General features: G+C 38.9%; 1 protein-coding gene across 4 annotated transcripts in view; it reads right to left on the reverse strand.

Moving 5' to 3' along the window:
* Nucleotides 1-10,273, reverse strand: part of TTC21B (tetratricopeptide repeat domain 21B) — an 87,726-nt gene extending 77,453 nt beyond the window's left edge. For 3 of the 4 annotated variants that reach the window (XM_061201123.1, XM_061201116.1, XM_061201138.1), the window contains exons 1-4: nt 10,161-10,273; nt 5,446-5,575; nt 5,247-5,357; nt 2,322-2,488 (exon numbers count right to left, since the gene is read on the reverse strand). In XM_061201123.1, the coding sequence (XP_061057106.1) occupies nt 2,322-2,488; nt 5,247-5,357; nt 5,446-5,575; nt 10,161-10,181 (429 nt within the window). In that variant the 5' untranslated portion in view covers nt 10,182-10,273. The remainder of the gene's footprint in view (nt 1-2,321; nt 2,489-5,246; nt 5,358-5,445; nt 5,576-10,160) is intronic. The other variant, XM_061201131.1, reaches the window with a different exon arrangement.
* Nucleotides 10,274-15,930: the final 5,657 nt, after the last annotated feature.

Genomic DNA, 15,930 nt, shown 5'->3' on the forward strand with positions numbered 1-15,930 from the left:
TGTTATGAAAAATAAAACTGCAATAAAATCACTTTCAAACCCTTGCTAGTCTACAGTCTTGGGAACTATCATGAATTTCGGCCTTTAAGATTACTACTGTGGGGCTTCCCTGGTGGCGCAGTGGTTGAGAATCTGCCTGCCAATGCAGGGGACACGGGTTCGAGCCCTGGTCTGGGAGGATCCCACATGCCACGGAGCAACTGTGCCTGTGAGCCACAATTACTGAGCCTGCGCGCCTGGAGCCTGTGCTCCGCAACAAGAGAGGCCGCGATAGTGAGTGGCCCCCACTTGCCACAACTAGAGAAAGCCCTAGCACAGAAACGAAGACCCAACACAGCCATAAATAAATAAATAAATAAATAAATAAATAAATAAATAAATAAATAAAAAGATTACTACTGTGGTCGATATTAATATTAAGGAGCTTGTAAAATATTCCCTTAATACTAAATAACCAATATTCTTACATGGGGCTTTGCTAATAAATTACTAATAACTGCTAAACATGTAATTCAATACATAAATAAGAATTTGTTACCTCTTTTTGGGGAAACAGACCAAATGAACTAAGATGGGAAAAAAGAAGTGCCTTGCTTCACATTTATTAAAAATTAAGATAATTTGGCAACTATCTCAACCTCTTTGACTAGTCCAGTGAGCTTCAAGTGAAAGGATAAAATGGCCTCAGAAATTAAAAAATGAAGAAGCCATGAACGTTTACCTTCAGAAATGTTAGTGAGCCAATGGACTGTAAGGTTTATAGGATTAGAAAGAAGATGAATACACTCTGATTATTTTTCTTTTTAATGCCAAATAAAAAATTATGAAAACTGCTCGTCTGTCAAAAAATTTCTAGGTTAATTAATAAACCTTATAAATCTTTAACTAAGATCATATTTACTTCCCTATATTTCACCTGAAAAGACAGGTAAGAATACTTAAACAATGTTACTTCTACTCATTAGATCACTGTACTTTCTTGAATCATTTCAACTGTGTGGATGATTCTCAACCTTTATTTCTAGTCCAACACCTTTTCTAATTTTTTCTCTTCTTTTTCTAAAAGCTCATCTACTGTCTCCATCTCACTGTTCTGTCAGAGCCTGAAATACAGAATGTCTAAAACCAAACACATCACCTCCCTCCAAGATTACCTTCTCATCCCAAAGTATTTTCTAGTCACGTTAACTGGTCTCTGAATTGTCCAGGCTTAAAACCTCAGAGAGACATCCTTGATATCTGACACCTCAATATCTTTCCCCCAATATTTATAATAAGTTGAAAAGTCCTGTGGGTATTTGATAATTCTCAAATTCCTACCCACTGAATAGTATTTTAGTGTAGGCCCTTAAAGCCTTCTGCCAGAAAGTACTATCTTTGGGGGCCTGCATTCTGGTTTCTTCCCAGGTCAGTTCATCCTATAAACCTTTGCTAAATTAATCTTCTGAATTTGCACTTTAATAACATCACTGACCCTCAGTGCATATCAAATTAGATACAAGTATTTGTACCTAGCCATCAAGATCCTTCAATTTGTCCCAACCCACTTTTCCAACCTTTTCTTCCACGCTCTTCTTCTCTGTACCCTGTATTCCCATCAGGTGTGAGGTTCTCACTGTACCCAGACCTACACGTCTCCTTGTTCTTCTCCTTTCTATCTATTATCTCCCACCCTGGGAGTATCTACTTCCCTTTTCCATAATCTTTGCCTGTGGAAACTGTATCCATCTTTCAGGTTTTAGCTCAAATGCTACTTCCTTCAAGAAATTCTTCTTCATTCGCCTAACAGTTATCGATGTGATCTCCCCTTGAGTACATAAAATAGTGCCTAGCACAAAATAAATGAGCAATAAATGTTAACTATTATTTTCCTGCACATTTTAATCACACTTCTCTCATTCCATTTGTCAATTTTCTCACAATGTTAATTGGGTGTGTGCTCTATAACACTGCTAGATGATCCAGTCGTGAAAGTAAAGTTTATGTATTTTTTATCTTTCTATTATTAACAGTGCAAATAATGGTGCCTTGTACCTAGAGCAGTTCAATAAGGAGAGTGGGAGGGAAGGAAGGAGAAAGAAAAGGAGGGAAGGGAGGGAAGGAACCAGGGAGGGAAGGAACCAGGGAGGGCTCTTGTCAAGAGTTAATAAATAACATTAAAAAAAAAAAACCTTAGAGAACCACAATTTTATAAAATAATAAAATATTAAAATAAGGCTGTTATTTATAAAATGAGAATAGAGTGGGCAATAACAAAGCTTTTATATAAATAACATAAGCTTCCTTTAATGTTAGTATTTCAAAATGAGAAAACCAGCTACCTCTTTACTACCATTTGACATTTTGATCATTCGGTCAACATATTCTCTCGCCTTATCGTGACGACCAATGTGCCACAAAAATAAGCCTGCATGGTACAAAGCTTTTGGTCCAGCTCCTTTACGCTGCTCCTTCACTCTGGCATCTGATTCCAGAATAGCTTCTCTATCTGGGAGAAGGAGAAAAAGACATTAAGTGAAAATCAAATTCTAGATTAAGAGTTTATAATAGGTCAGATAATTAACAGCAGAGAATACAGTTCTTCTCTCCACAGCAGCACTAATAAAAATAAAATGCAAGCCACATATGTAATTTAAAATTTCCTAGTAGCCACATCAAAGAAGTAGAAACAAGTAAAATTCACTTTAATAATATATTTTATTTAACCCAATATATCCAAATTATCATTTCAACACATAATTGATTTGAAAATTATTAAGAAGATACTTTTCTTTTTTGTCTTACTAAATCTTTAAAATCTGGTATGCACTTTGCACAAAGCACATCTCAATTAACATGTGAAATTTTCTTCAGCAAATCTTTATACTTAGATTTCATAAAATTTATTTTGGAAAAAGCAGAATCGTATACTTGTTCTAAACATAATTTTTCTAACTGAATCAAGTATCAGTTTTAAATTTTAAAGTAAATTAATTAGAATTAAATTTAAAATTCATGTCCTCAAACGAGACACATTTCAAGAGCTCTACAGCCACCTGTGGCTAATGACCACTGTGACCACACTACAGTTCTATAGTTCATGTCATTCTCAAGACATAAAGGCTATATATGCAAATTTTTTTTTAATAATAAGATGAAAAAGTTAGCAATGATTCTAAAATGAGACAATTATTAGGGGCAAATTCAGAACTAGGAGTCAAATTACCCTACTTCCTAATCCAATTCTAAAACATATAACCAAGCCAGGCTGCTGTCACAGGTCAATGAAAGGTGGTATAATTACTGCTACTTATATAGTTAATACTGACTGCCTGACTGCTCCCTTAAAAAGATGGTCTATGCCTAGAACTCTAATCACTTCTCTTTAATCTGTTATGTAAATGCTTGGGACACAAATGTCAGTTAGATCCAAATCCCAGGTCGAATCAAAATGTGGATCAGCTAGGCAATAGAAAGAAGAAATGTCAAAGTTGAGGACTGAGATTCTAACAGACCACCTTTCTGGAAATGGCTACCAAGGAAAGGTATGTGACTCTTCCTTTTAACTCTAACGATACAAATTTAAATTTAAATGTGGAATTACTAAGGTACAACTTTACGAGTTTAGGAAACAAAATTGTACTCTGGAGGGCTATAGATTGCTTGGCAAGGGACCCCTTCTGCCCTGCCTACAGCACACCCACTGCAACACCTTCAGAAGTTCTCACTAAATAGGCATGATACAGAAACAGAACTTATCGGGGCAGGAGCAGGCACTGTACCTTCCTGCCCAGATTTCCATCAAGTCCCTAGTGGGGCATCAGCTAGCTGTGATAGTCTGCATAAAGCTAGATCTTTCCAGATATCAGCTCAAGTTCTTAATGCATCACAGCCCTTTAATAAACAGGGCTTACATTAGCATTCAGGAAGAATGTATGAGAACAATGTAGGCTCTTCCTAGGCGAGACAGACAGACATCTGGGCCTCTCCTGAACTCAAGTGCACTCAGCATTATCTATGGAGGAAAGTCGAGTGAGTACTCAGGTGTCTCTAAACAATCCTGGAAATCACATTTTCTAACAGAACCAGTACTCTTGGGAGTAACCAATTAAATAAAAACTTGATTCTAGGAAGAAAACATTGTTAATTTCTCTTTTTTTTTTTTTTTAAGGCTTACTGACTACAGCTCTCCTACACCAATTCTCTGCTCCAGCTACACACAGTCCTGCTGGAACACAGAGGAAGGGGATCCAGAGATGAACCTAATCCTGAACCATTTCCACATATTTGCCCATCGAGTTCTCCTGTCTGAGAAGATCAAGTCCCCACTTCCACAAAGTCTTCCCAGCCTACTCCTATGGATAAACAGTACAGGCCATTTCCCCACACTTTCTTAAAAGTTTTAGAAAGCATCTAGTCATTAGATTTGTTTATGAACTAAACATATTAGTGTTTTAAATAACTTTTTATTTATTTGTACAAGTATATGTGGGTGAAGGATGTAAGTGATACTCTGCTTAAGAAAAAACTGTTTTCTAATATTTAAAAAAATTTATGACATTTGGTAATTGTTTAATTATTTGAAACAAGATCTATTTTTACAATGCTATTAGCTGTCACTGGATATAGATGGATGAATACAATACTATTTCTTTTTTATTACCTATAATTCCAATACTGTTCTGCCTCAGCCATTAAGATATGCTATGTATTAAGACAGTTCACACAATTTTAATTGCTGGTTTATGTATAAAGTTCCTTCTATAATCTAATCATATTTCCCAACCTACTACTGGATAAAAATTTACTGAATATCTTCCAAAGAGCTAGCCCCCCTGGTGGATGTAAAGGCTTTTAAGAAGCTCAAGATATAGTAGAAGAGGGAAACTGCATGTAGCTATATATGCACAAAACAAGTTGTAAAGTTGGCTGCTACAGAGTAATTTATGTATATACCTGTTTTGAGCTGTCCTTTTTTGGTTTAACCATTGCTAATATTTATTCACCTTTACATTAATTCAAACAATCCCTACATACTAATGAAACATCTGCCATGGGATATAAGGAATATGAAAGCAATAGAAGACCCATATATCTCATGCTTGATAAACTTAAGTCTTGTCAGGAAGATAAAACAACTATGACATAAATAGTATCTACAGATAATACATAATACAGTATGATTAGACTGAATGTTAAGGTAATTGAGAAAAATCAAATGAACTGAGTAGAAAAAACTGTCTAAGCATTGTACTTAAATACTATACCTGGATTGGGACTCATTTTATGAGTGTATATCAGTGCAATTAGAGAACAAAGTGATACATCTTGTTTATTTTTAATAGCCTCAAATTCTCGAAGAGCTTCTTGAGTTTTACCTGAAAATCAAAATTACGAAGTGAAAATTGTTCTTCGTGCAAAACAAGAATTTTAAACTTATGGAAATGTTTAATAATTAGCACATACCTTCCATTAATGTACCATAGGCATAATAAAACCTGAAGACGGGATCACTGCCATACCTCTTAGTTCCCTCACTGGCAACAAGTAACACATGATGGAAATATCTCTCTTGACAATAGTAATTAATCAAAGTCTAAGAGGAAATAAAGACTAAATGTTAAAAGAGATGCTGATGTTCTGAAATACTCTAAGCAGATATAAACCTAAGATCCTGAATAATCTAAAACTTCGATAACGTGTTTTTTTCTTTCAAGTTCCTTAAATACTGTTAAAGGCTAGCACTTAAGGAATGTAGAACACAGTGAACACAAAATTATTGAAATAACTCAATGTTTTCTAATAATTTCCATCTTTTTTTTCCTAAACTATTTCTTAACAATACTGAAGTCAGGGTATTTTCACCTCTTTCCTTTCCCCACATTTTCTTAAGGTTTTAGAAAATGGGAAAACAGACAAAAAGCAGGAATTAAAAAAAAAAAAAAGACAAGAGGCTTCCACTGCCAGACCAGATTTCTTTTAAAAACAAAAACCCTTCTATTTTGTTTTTATAGCCTCACAAAGTAATGACCAATTAAACGCAGCAATTGATTGTCAAAGGTTATCTTGTTTTCTGAGTTCCACAACAAATAACTGTCAGTAAAACAAAGGATCTATTTTTTAATGGAAATCACTATCATTAGGCTTTTTTCAAAATGATATTATTTATACATGAGGCAGAAGACTAGTATCAGGAGATACAAAGTTCTGATTAATTGGAGCTATGCTTTACACCATTTTTCTCAGGATCACATCTAAGGCTTAGTTGCTAACCTAATCAAAGAGGGAAGCCATATTCACTATCACCGTGATATACCTGATTCACTCCCACAAACCAATTCGGGCCATCCCATACCTCCCTGGTCTGACTCTTCAGCTGGTTCAGCAGAAGCAAGAAATACAGATGAAGCACTGATTGACAGGATTAAAATGAGTGTCTGAACAGCTTTTTTTTTTCTTTTACAGTCCATTGTTCCTGGAGGGCTACAGTCCATGTGTTTCTCTAGAACAGTCTGGCAAACATCCTCCAACTTTTACTCTGCTTCTCTCCTGTGGTTACTGTTCTCCAGTCCCTTCTCAGCCACTGTTTCTTCAAAGTGTGATCCAGACACCAATTCCAAGACCCCCGCAGCACACCTCAGGAAAGTGCAGTTTTCCTCCAGAGCCCTTTCCCTAAGGTTGCAAATGACTTCTTAGCTTGCCACAACTAAGGACACTTTTAATATCATCTTACTTGACTTCTGTCCAGCGTTTAGTATCACTAAGCACCTATAACTCTCCTAAAAGGCAGTGGCATGGTATCATAAAAAGGGCAATGGATTTTAAGACCTGTTTTCAAATTTCCGGTCTATCTTATAGCTGCTCAGTTTGCTCATTTGTAAAATGCTGGTAGTCATTTATAGGTCATTGTAAGGATTAATTGAGATATCATACTGTAAAACTCCTATTCCAAAAAAAAAAAAAAAGTTCCTCCAAACCCCGAATGTTGATATTAAAAAAAAAAAAAACACGTGTCCAGCCAAGACCTCTCATCACAGCTCCAGATTCCTATTTCAATTTCCCGAAAACCCAAGCCAGACATCGCGTCAGGAATCCTCTCTTCCTGTTTGCACAGTCCCCATAAGATTAACCAGTCACTAGGTTCTTCTTCTATTGTTCTAGTCAGCTTCCCACTCCCCGCACCTATTTCCACTGCCTTGGTTCAGGTTAGGTTGTTCAATCCAACAAACATTTACTGACTGCTACGAGTGCCAAGCACTGGGCTAGGTACGGTGAACATGAAGGTGAATAAGATATGGCTCCTGTCCCAGAAAAGCTTAAAATTTTCAACTGAGACTAGAATCTAAAGACTATTTGAACCCACGCACCTACAGTCAATCTTCCACAAAGGAGGTAAGAATACACAATAGAGAAAAGACAGTCTCTTCAGCAAGTGGTGCTGGGAAAGCTGGGCAGCCACGTGTAAATCAATGAAGTTAGAGCACATCCTCACACCATACACAACAATAAACTCAAAATGGCTTAAAGACTTAAAATATTAAGACATGACACCATAAAACTCCTAGAAGACAGCATAAGGCAAAACATTCTCGGACATAAATCGTACCAATGTTTTATTACGTCAGTTTCCCAAGGTAATAGAATTAAAAGCAAAAATAAACAAATGGGACCTAATCAAACTTAAAAGCTTATGTACAGCAAAGGAAACCACAAACAAAATGAAAAAACCTACGGAGTGGGAGAAAATATTTGCAAATGATGTAACTGACAAGGGCTTAATTTTCAAAATATACAAACAGCTCAAACAACTCAGGAAAAAAAAGGAAAAAAAAAAAAAAAAGCCCAACAACCCAATCAAAAAATGGGCAGAAGACCTAAATACACACTTCTCCAAAGTAGACATACAGATGGCCAACGGGCACATGAAAAGATGCTCAACATCGTTAATTATTAGAGAAATGCAAGTCAAAACAACAATGAGGTACCACCTCACACCGGTCAGAATGGCCATCATTAAAAAATCTACAAATAACAAATGCTGGAGAGGGTGTGGAGAAAAGGGAACCCTACTACACTGTCGGTGGGAATAAAATTGGTGCAGCCATTATGGAAAACCGTATGGAGGTTCCTCAAAAAACTAAAAATAGAGTTGCCGTATGATCCCGCAATCCCACTCCTGGGCATATATCTGGATGATCCTGTATGATCCCGGATGATCCTGCAATCCCACTCCTGGGCATATATCCGGAGAAAATTCAAAAAGATACATGCATGCCAATGTTCACAGCAGCACTATTTACAATAGCCAAGACATGGAAACAACCTAAATGTCTATTGACAGATGAATGGATAAAGAAGATGTGGTGTGTATGTGTGTATACACACACACACACACACACACACAATGGAATACTATTCGGCCATAAAAAGGAATGAAATAATGCCATTTGCATCAACATGGATGCAACTAGAGATTATCATACTAAGTGAAGTAAGTTAGAAAGAGAAATACCGTATAATATCACTTATATGTGGAATCGAAAGTATGACACAAATGAATTTATCTACGACACAAAAACAGACTACGACACAGAGAAGAGACTGATGGTTGCCAAGGGGGAGGGGAGATGGGGTAGGGATGGATTGGGAATTTGGGGTTAGCAGATGCAAACTATTATATAGATAATGGATAAACAACAAGTTCCTACTGTATAGCACAGGGAGCTATATTCAAATAATTCAAATTTCAGCATCCGTAAGTAAAGTTTTATTGGAACAAAGCCATGTTTAAGTATTGTCTACAGCTGCTTTCATGATACGATGGCAGATTCGATGCCACAGAGACCCTATGGCCCATAAAGCCTGAATATGTACCACCTGGCCCTTTAAAGTTTGCTGTTCTACTTAAGGCTCCTGTTCTAGAACGTTAAGTAGAACAGGGATTATTGGATAACAAGGTTAGAAGAAAGCTAGGGTCAAGAAGGGCCTCCTATTGAGTTGATCCTCTAGTCTAAGTGATGAGGAGTTAAATCACAGTTTTTAGCATGAAAGTGTTTTTATTAAAAAGTTCATTTGGGTGGCAGTACAAAGGATACATTTAAGGGGATGAAAATACTTAAGGGGATGAGGGAAGGCTTCACAGGAAGATAATGTAAAACTTTAGGCAAAAAAGCAAAAGACACTCCAGCACCCCCATCACTGCCAAACTGTCCTCCAACCACTCATCACCAGCTAACATGGTACGCATTGCATTTACCTGTTTACCGACTGACTCCCCCTCGCCAAACGTAGAAAGATTTGGGAGGGTTTTTCTTAGCTTTATTACTGCAGGGCTTATTATCTTCACGCTTAGAATAGTGCCAAACACATGGGAGGCATTCAATAAACATCTGTTGAATTAATTTAATTAAGATTTTCGCCAACATTAGATTATAAATTCACAGTCCCTGTGAAGGCGGGGACTGTTCCGTTCTGTTCATCACTATCTCCAGCTCCAGTGGACACACAGTGAGCCCTCCATCAATATGTGTTGAACAAGGGAATCAGTGAACAAATGAATGGAGAAGATAATCATCCTAAAAAGTAACTTCTTTTACCTTGAAGTCTCATGTCTTTGTTTTCATATCATTATTTCTTACGTGGACCGTCATTAAATATTTGCTGAACGGATGCATCAGTGATAAACAGAGAAGACCATCACCCTAAAATACTCCTCCATTTTCAAGCCTATGTCTTTAACTGATTTCGTATCATCTTTCCGTGCTCCTTTTACCGTCCCACGGGGGGAGCTGGCACTAGTTTGCTGTAAGTCCTTAAAAATTGCACCCGGGAGACGCACCAGGTGTCCTATGTTGACCAAACCTTCCGAGCAAACAGGGTACAAAAGTAAAAGTAAACACGACCAACAGGGTGGGAAACGCACACTAACGGCAATTCGGAAAGCAGCGCGCTGGGAAGGCTGCCCAGACCTCAAGATTCCAAAGCAGGGCCCGCGGAGGGAGAGCAGGTGATGTAGGTTACAGGCCCGCAACCCAGGCGGGGGCACCTAGCCAGCCGGGGCGGCAGGTACCGCAGGGTAACAACGGCCTAGCCAGGTCGGCCCGCGAGCTCCCCACGCCCCCCGGCCCCTCGCCAGCCCGGCACCCCCCACGGCAACACACGGCCAGCTCTTGCCCGCTCACCTTCAGCCCCTGAGAGTCCATGGCTTCCGAGGCCGAGCCGCGTGCCTCCTGGGCGCGCGCCTGCCGAAGCCCAGCAGAAGAGCCAAGGGTCTCAGGGTCTCGCAGCCCAGGCCCAAACCAGCTTGGGACGCGGCGGGAGGGGCGGGGAGGGGCGGGGCCTCGCCGCCATTGGCTGCCGGCGGAGGGGGCGGGCCCTCGCGGCAGGGATTGCGGGGGTCGAGGCACGGGCGGGGACCCGGAGGCAGGGCGGAGGGTGGGGAAGGGGGCGCGACCAACCGGATGCTGGGTGAGGCGGAGGTCAAACAGCGAAACGACCCTAGGGGCACCGTGGGTGGGCGGGCCTGAGGATTAGGAATTAAAGAATGAAGGAAATGGGGAAGGACGTAGGAAAAAGGGCAAGTCTGTTTCCCATCTCCGGCTACAAAGCAAGACACCATTTTCTACACGTTTGTGTAGAGGCGGGTTCCCGCAATGCAGCTATTTAGAAGGCCTGACCAGCTCAGAGAAAAGCCTTTAACTTACACATGTAGTAGTTGCATTATGGCCACAAGGTGGAGCAGAAAAATCACAAGTTCTTAACAGAGAGGGATGAGCTTCTTGCGCCCATCTTTGCAGGCAGTGCTGCAATCCCGTGTTTTTTGTTAGAAAGCACGTTAAATTAGTCTTTTTTTTTTTTTTTTTACCAGCCCTGATAATGGGAGGAACCAATGAAGTAAACCTATTTTTTCAGTTAAAAAAAAAAATAACACTGCTGATTTTAAACTGAGAATAAAATTAATCCCTATGCAAACGTTTATGTTTGCACCGATCAGGCAACTGTCTGTTGCTCGTAGATTTCTTCAGTTATTTAGTGAATTGAATTGAAATAGAATGAACAACGAGATTTCCTATTTCTGCTTAAAGATATTTTTAAAATAAGATTTGAGGTTTAAGTAATCTTTGTGGAATCTTTTACATGGATCCCAAATTTCAATCCTAGTTCTAATTATCTTACTTTAGTTGATGTGATTCATAGTTGCCTTAATCAGATTTTAAGTTTGTTAAGCAGTCAACGAACATTAACCTTTTTCCATGCCAGTAGGTTAGGTAATGACAATCTTGAGGGAAAGGGTGAGTATGATTACAGACTTCAGTGCTAGGCAATATTTCTCACTGGTTTCCCTTAAAAGAGCATTCTACCCAGAGAGGCACATATTATTTTCATGAAGATTGCTTTTGTTTGTTTCCATCATTCATAGTCAAGCTAAATGTTTGTGATAATGGACAGCTGGTAATACCTGCTGGTCTGATTTTCAAAGCCTGTGGATTAATCTGCACTTGGTATGCAGCAGAGAATATCAGAAACTAAGGTGCTCATCCGAGTATATAATCTTAACCTGTATGCTTTTGGTTTCAAGTGAAGAGTTCATCCAGAAGAAAACTTCTGAGGATGATAGTTAAAGGAACAGATGATCAAGCTACCTTTCTGAGATCTTTAAAGTCTAAACTTGGGCTGTCAGACTATTGGAAGGCTGCACACTTGGGCCCTATTAATTTAGCCCTTTATAAAATTTCCTTCGTTGAATTTTGCTCTAAGGTTAAAGTATTTAGCACAAAACACCATGCTTGGCACTCCATGAGTGTTTGTTGGATTAAAACTACTTTGGGAATTTGCTTTGACACTCCTGGTAAACTTGTTCCCTGCATAAGGCCTCACATGAGTAGTTTCTTTTGGATCTCAGGCCAGGAAAAACTCTGTCTTCCCTGAAAAACTGAGGTGTTCCTTAGCTCAAGCATTTCTACTGGCTCACTTTTACCTACCAACGTTTGAGTCTGCCATCTAAGACCTTTCATGGTCTTTCAAGCCTTATCTCCTACTTCTCCATTCATAGAGCCTTTATTCCAGGCAAATGGGACAACCATTCTTTCTTCTGGGTGCCTTCCCTTACTTTGCTCTGAGCTCTTTCTCCATCTGAAAAAAGAAACCTACTCTTTTTTTCATAGTTCATCTCAAATCTCATTGTCTATGAAGCCTTTAGGGATGGCTATAACTGATTGGATGTGTGAGATTGCCTGGTGCAGTAGCAAGAATATGGTCTCCCAGATGTGAGATGGAACTCCTGGCATGCTATTATCTTTATGACTCGGGAAAGTAACTTCCTGAGCTTAATTTTCCATATTTACTAAAGAAACTAAACACCTAACCACATACAAAAAGTTCCTGACACATAATAGACATAACCATTAATTTCCATAAAACACATAGGGCTCTGTAAGACTTAACACACTTTTATATTTTTTGCATTATAGCTATGGTGTATTTTTTGTTTGTTTAATCTTTTCTACTAAATGGGGAGTACCTTAAAGCCACACAATATAGTGAGATGGGTAACATCTTGGTCCCTGGAGCTAGGCCACCTGCAATCAAATCCTGACACCACCATTCCCGAGCTGTTTACTTGGAAAAACTACTTAACTTCTCTGTGCTTCAGCTGTAAAGTGGGACTAATACCTCAGAAAGCTGTTAAGAAGATTAAATGAGTTAATATTTAATGAACACAGCAGTGTTAGATACATGGTAGGCATTGAATAACTTTAACCTGTAATTATTTGTACTCCCAACTACTCTGAACACAGAGCACAGTATTGATTCCATAAGCATTTAGTAAATCTTATAGGACTGTTGAAGCCCTTCAATTGTGCCTCTGTTTGGCTTTCTCCCCCCCAATTCTTACACCGATTCACTTGTATATATATTATCATTTATTCGAGAAGTTAAAGGAAACCCTTAAGAAAAATAGGTGGTTCTGGTGAAGACAAAAGTAAAAGTAAGTACACAAAAAATAAAACAGAGATAAATGTATGATCTCATTAAATTTGGGAGCTGGAAAGAACTTTAGAAACGATTGTCCAATCTCTTTATTTTACAGATGAAGCCCAAACATATGAAATAATCTACCCAAGGTCTCACAGTTTTCTACTCCCAATCTAGCCTTCAAAGCAGTTATGAATAATAAAGAGATTAGGTGTTTGTCTTTTCTTCTTAAGGCTATTTTACTATAAAGTTGAAGCACAAAATATAGAGAGTAAATATGTATGAAATCCAAATAAATTGGCACAGAGTTTAGTCTCACAGGTGATACCATGGAAAAGTTAGAAGTTAACTGAAGTCAAAATTGCTGAATCTGAGTTAAGGCTCTATCCCTTAATAACTTTGCAACTTTGGGCAAAGTTGTTAACTTTTCTCTGCTTTAGTTTATACATTTGCAGTGGGCATTTGGGACTAGGATTTTAATATTTGTTTTGTTAGTGTATAGACTAAATGAGATTATGTGAAAATATTTCAAAAATTGAAAACCACCTTGTAAAAGTTCATACCACTGCTACAGGAAAGCTTCTTACCTAATGAGCTGACTATGGGGCAAGACATCTTACCTCCCTGACATTATCATCCAGCCTTCCGTATGCTACCTAGTGCTCTTTTCTTCACCAAATAGCACAGCACAAACGTACCGTTCTTTTGAATCGTGCATGAAGCATGGTGTCTGCTGATGCAAAAAATAAGATGGTTGTCATAACTCATCCCTTTAAAATTCTCCAATTTTATTCATTTAAGTAAATTAGGGAGACGATGATAATCGTCAGTCACTTACCTTTCACATTTTTTTTTTTGCTAAATGATACTATGGAGAAAGTTGAGGAAGTGATCAGAGTTCTAACCATGTGTTACTTAATCATTCATTTATTCACCAAAGGTTAAATGAGTGCTGATGGCAGAGAATAGAATTCTTGTCTTCTCCTCCCAGAATTTAAAGTCTAGTAAAAGGAGACAGACATCAAAGAGATATTCACAAAAGGAAATGAATAAATGACAAGTAGTGACAGCTTTAATAGCTGTTTTAGTAAGTGCAATAAACAGACTAAACTGTGTGGTCTTTGCCCGGTTTTAAGGATTAATATATCAATAATGAAGTGAAACTCACATTAACTTGCTGCAGTCCAGGGAATCCTTCCACTCAATTCCTACAATTAACTTCTTTTAGACCACTGAATGATACTTTGTTTTTCTTTAAAAATACCTGAGCAGCTCAGATATCTGATGGCTAAGAACTTCTGATAACAGGAAATTTGCTTCTTGCTTACCTGAACTAGCAGATGTAACGAATGTTTCTACTCAAATACCATGACAGAGACTTACCAGGAGTTATTTTTTTCTTGATGTTCTTGACTATATCTTGACATTTCATCTATGCAAAAGTAGGAGAGAGAAAACACAGAAAAATAGATTTCAAAAAGAGTCTGGTATTTTGAAATAGAAACAATGAATTATTTAAATGTTTACAACTGTGATATACCGAATATCTTGTCAAGATGCCATCTGTCTTTCCTTCTACTCCTTTAAAGAATCTTTTTCTGGTCGATAGAATAAGAACAAAGAATAGTGATCACTCCCCCTCTGCCTGGTGTGACATTGAGGTAGACAGTACATTGCTTTAGATTCTACTCACTTAGGTCCAAGCTCACATCTGAAAAATCTTCCCTGACATCAAATTCACACTGCACATCTTCCTAGACACTGTTATTTCTGGATGTGAGATAACCAGAGCTCTGTTCTAATTTTTATCTTAAGGTCGAGAAGAATCCGGCCTTAGCTTTCTAGGTGTCTGATTCTGGAAACTTTGTTTATGGCAGTGTTTCTAAGCAGTCACAACGCTCCTTGGAGTCAATACACGCTAATGTCAAGTGCTCAGTCTGCAAAAATAAAGGAGCCAACAGCGACTTCGCGCCTGCCCGACAGACTCGGTTACGCAGGATGTTAATGCTCTAGCAGGATCTCCTTTGGGTACCTCAAATGCAATTCTTCTCACTCATCTTCCTTTCTCTCCTTTTTCCCTTGGTCTCTCCCCTCCCTGCATCCATTTCAGCATCTGTGTGTTAACAGCCGCTGTGTGATGCCTCTACTCCACCAGGTTGCCTCTTCCTAGCTTCTGGTTCCGACTTGCTTGCCCTAAATACCTCTCACTCCGCCAGCCTAACTTCTTTATCTGTAACAACTTAGGCCAGAAGCTCACCAGAGCACCACCTCCCACTGACTCGCTGACGGCCCCTCCACCCCGAAGGCACCGCCTCCGTCTCCCTTGGGAAGAGAACCCTCCCATTCGGAGGCGCGCCTGGAGGAGGAGCTTCTGTTTCCCCTGACGGCTGAGATTTTGTTGTTCTCACGTCAAAGTACCCAGGTTTTCTCTCTCTTCACATCCATCTCCTGATTTCTCAGGCACTGGGCCCTCCTCATCAGTCCTACCACTTGTCTGACTCGGCTGAATTAAAACAGCTGGAACTCATCCCTCAAGATCCCTGCTCATAAATCCATTTGTAACTGGGCTTTACAAATGGGCTTTTACGGCAGGATATTTTTTCCCACAAATTTTTATTTTGAGAATTTTCAAACATGCAGGAAATTTGAACAGCGCAACGAACACCCCCCTACTCACCACCAGAGAACTTTCTTGAGATGCTGTATCGTATTGCTCTCCATATTTTCCATTCGCCAGATTCATGAGGATGGCTAGGCCATTAGTATTTTTGTAGCAGGGTGAAAGCAAAAGCCTTTAGAAAGGTGGTGCTAGCCACATGAGGCTGTTTACATTACGGTTAATTAAAATTAAAAATTAGATACATGAGTTGCACTAGCCACATTTCAAATGCTCAGGAGCCACTGTGGCTAGTGGTTCCTGGATTGGACAGGACAGATAGAGGACATTTGCATCATTTCAGGAAATTCTATTTTAAA

The sequence above is a fragment of the Eubalaena glacialis genome, chromosome 1 (genome assembly GCF_028564815.1).
Source record: "Eubalaena glacialis isolate mEubGla1 chromosome 1, mEubGla1.1.hap2.+ XY, whole genome shotgun sequence".
NCBI classification, from domain to species: Eukaryota; Metazoa; Chordata; class Mammalia; order Artiodactyla; family Balaenidae; genus Eubalaena; species Eubalaena glacialis.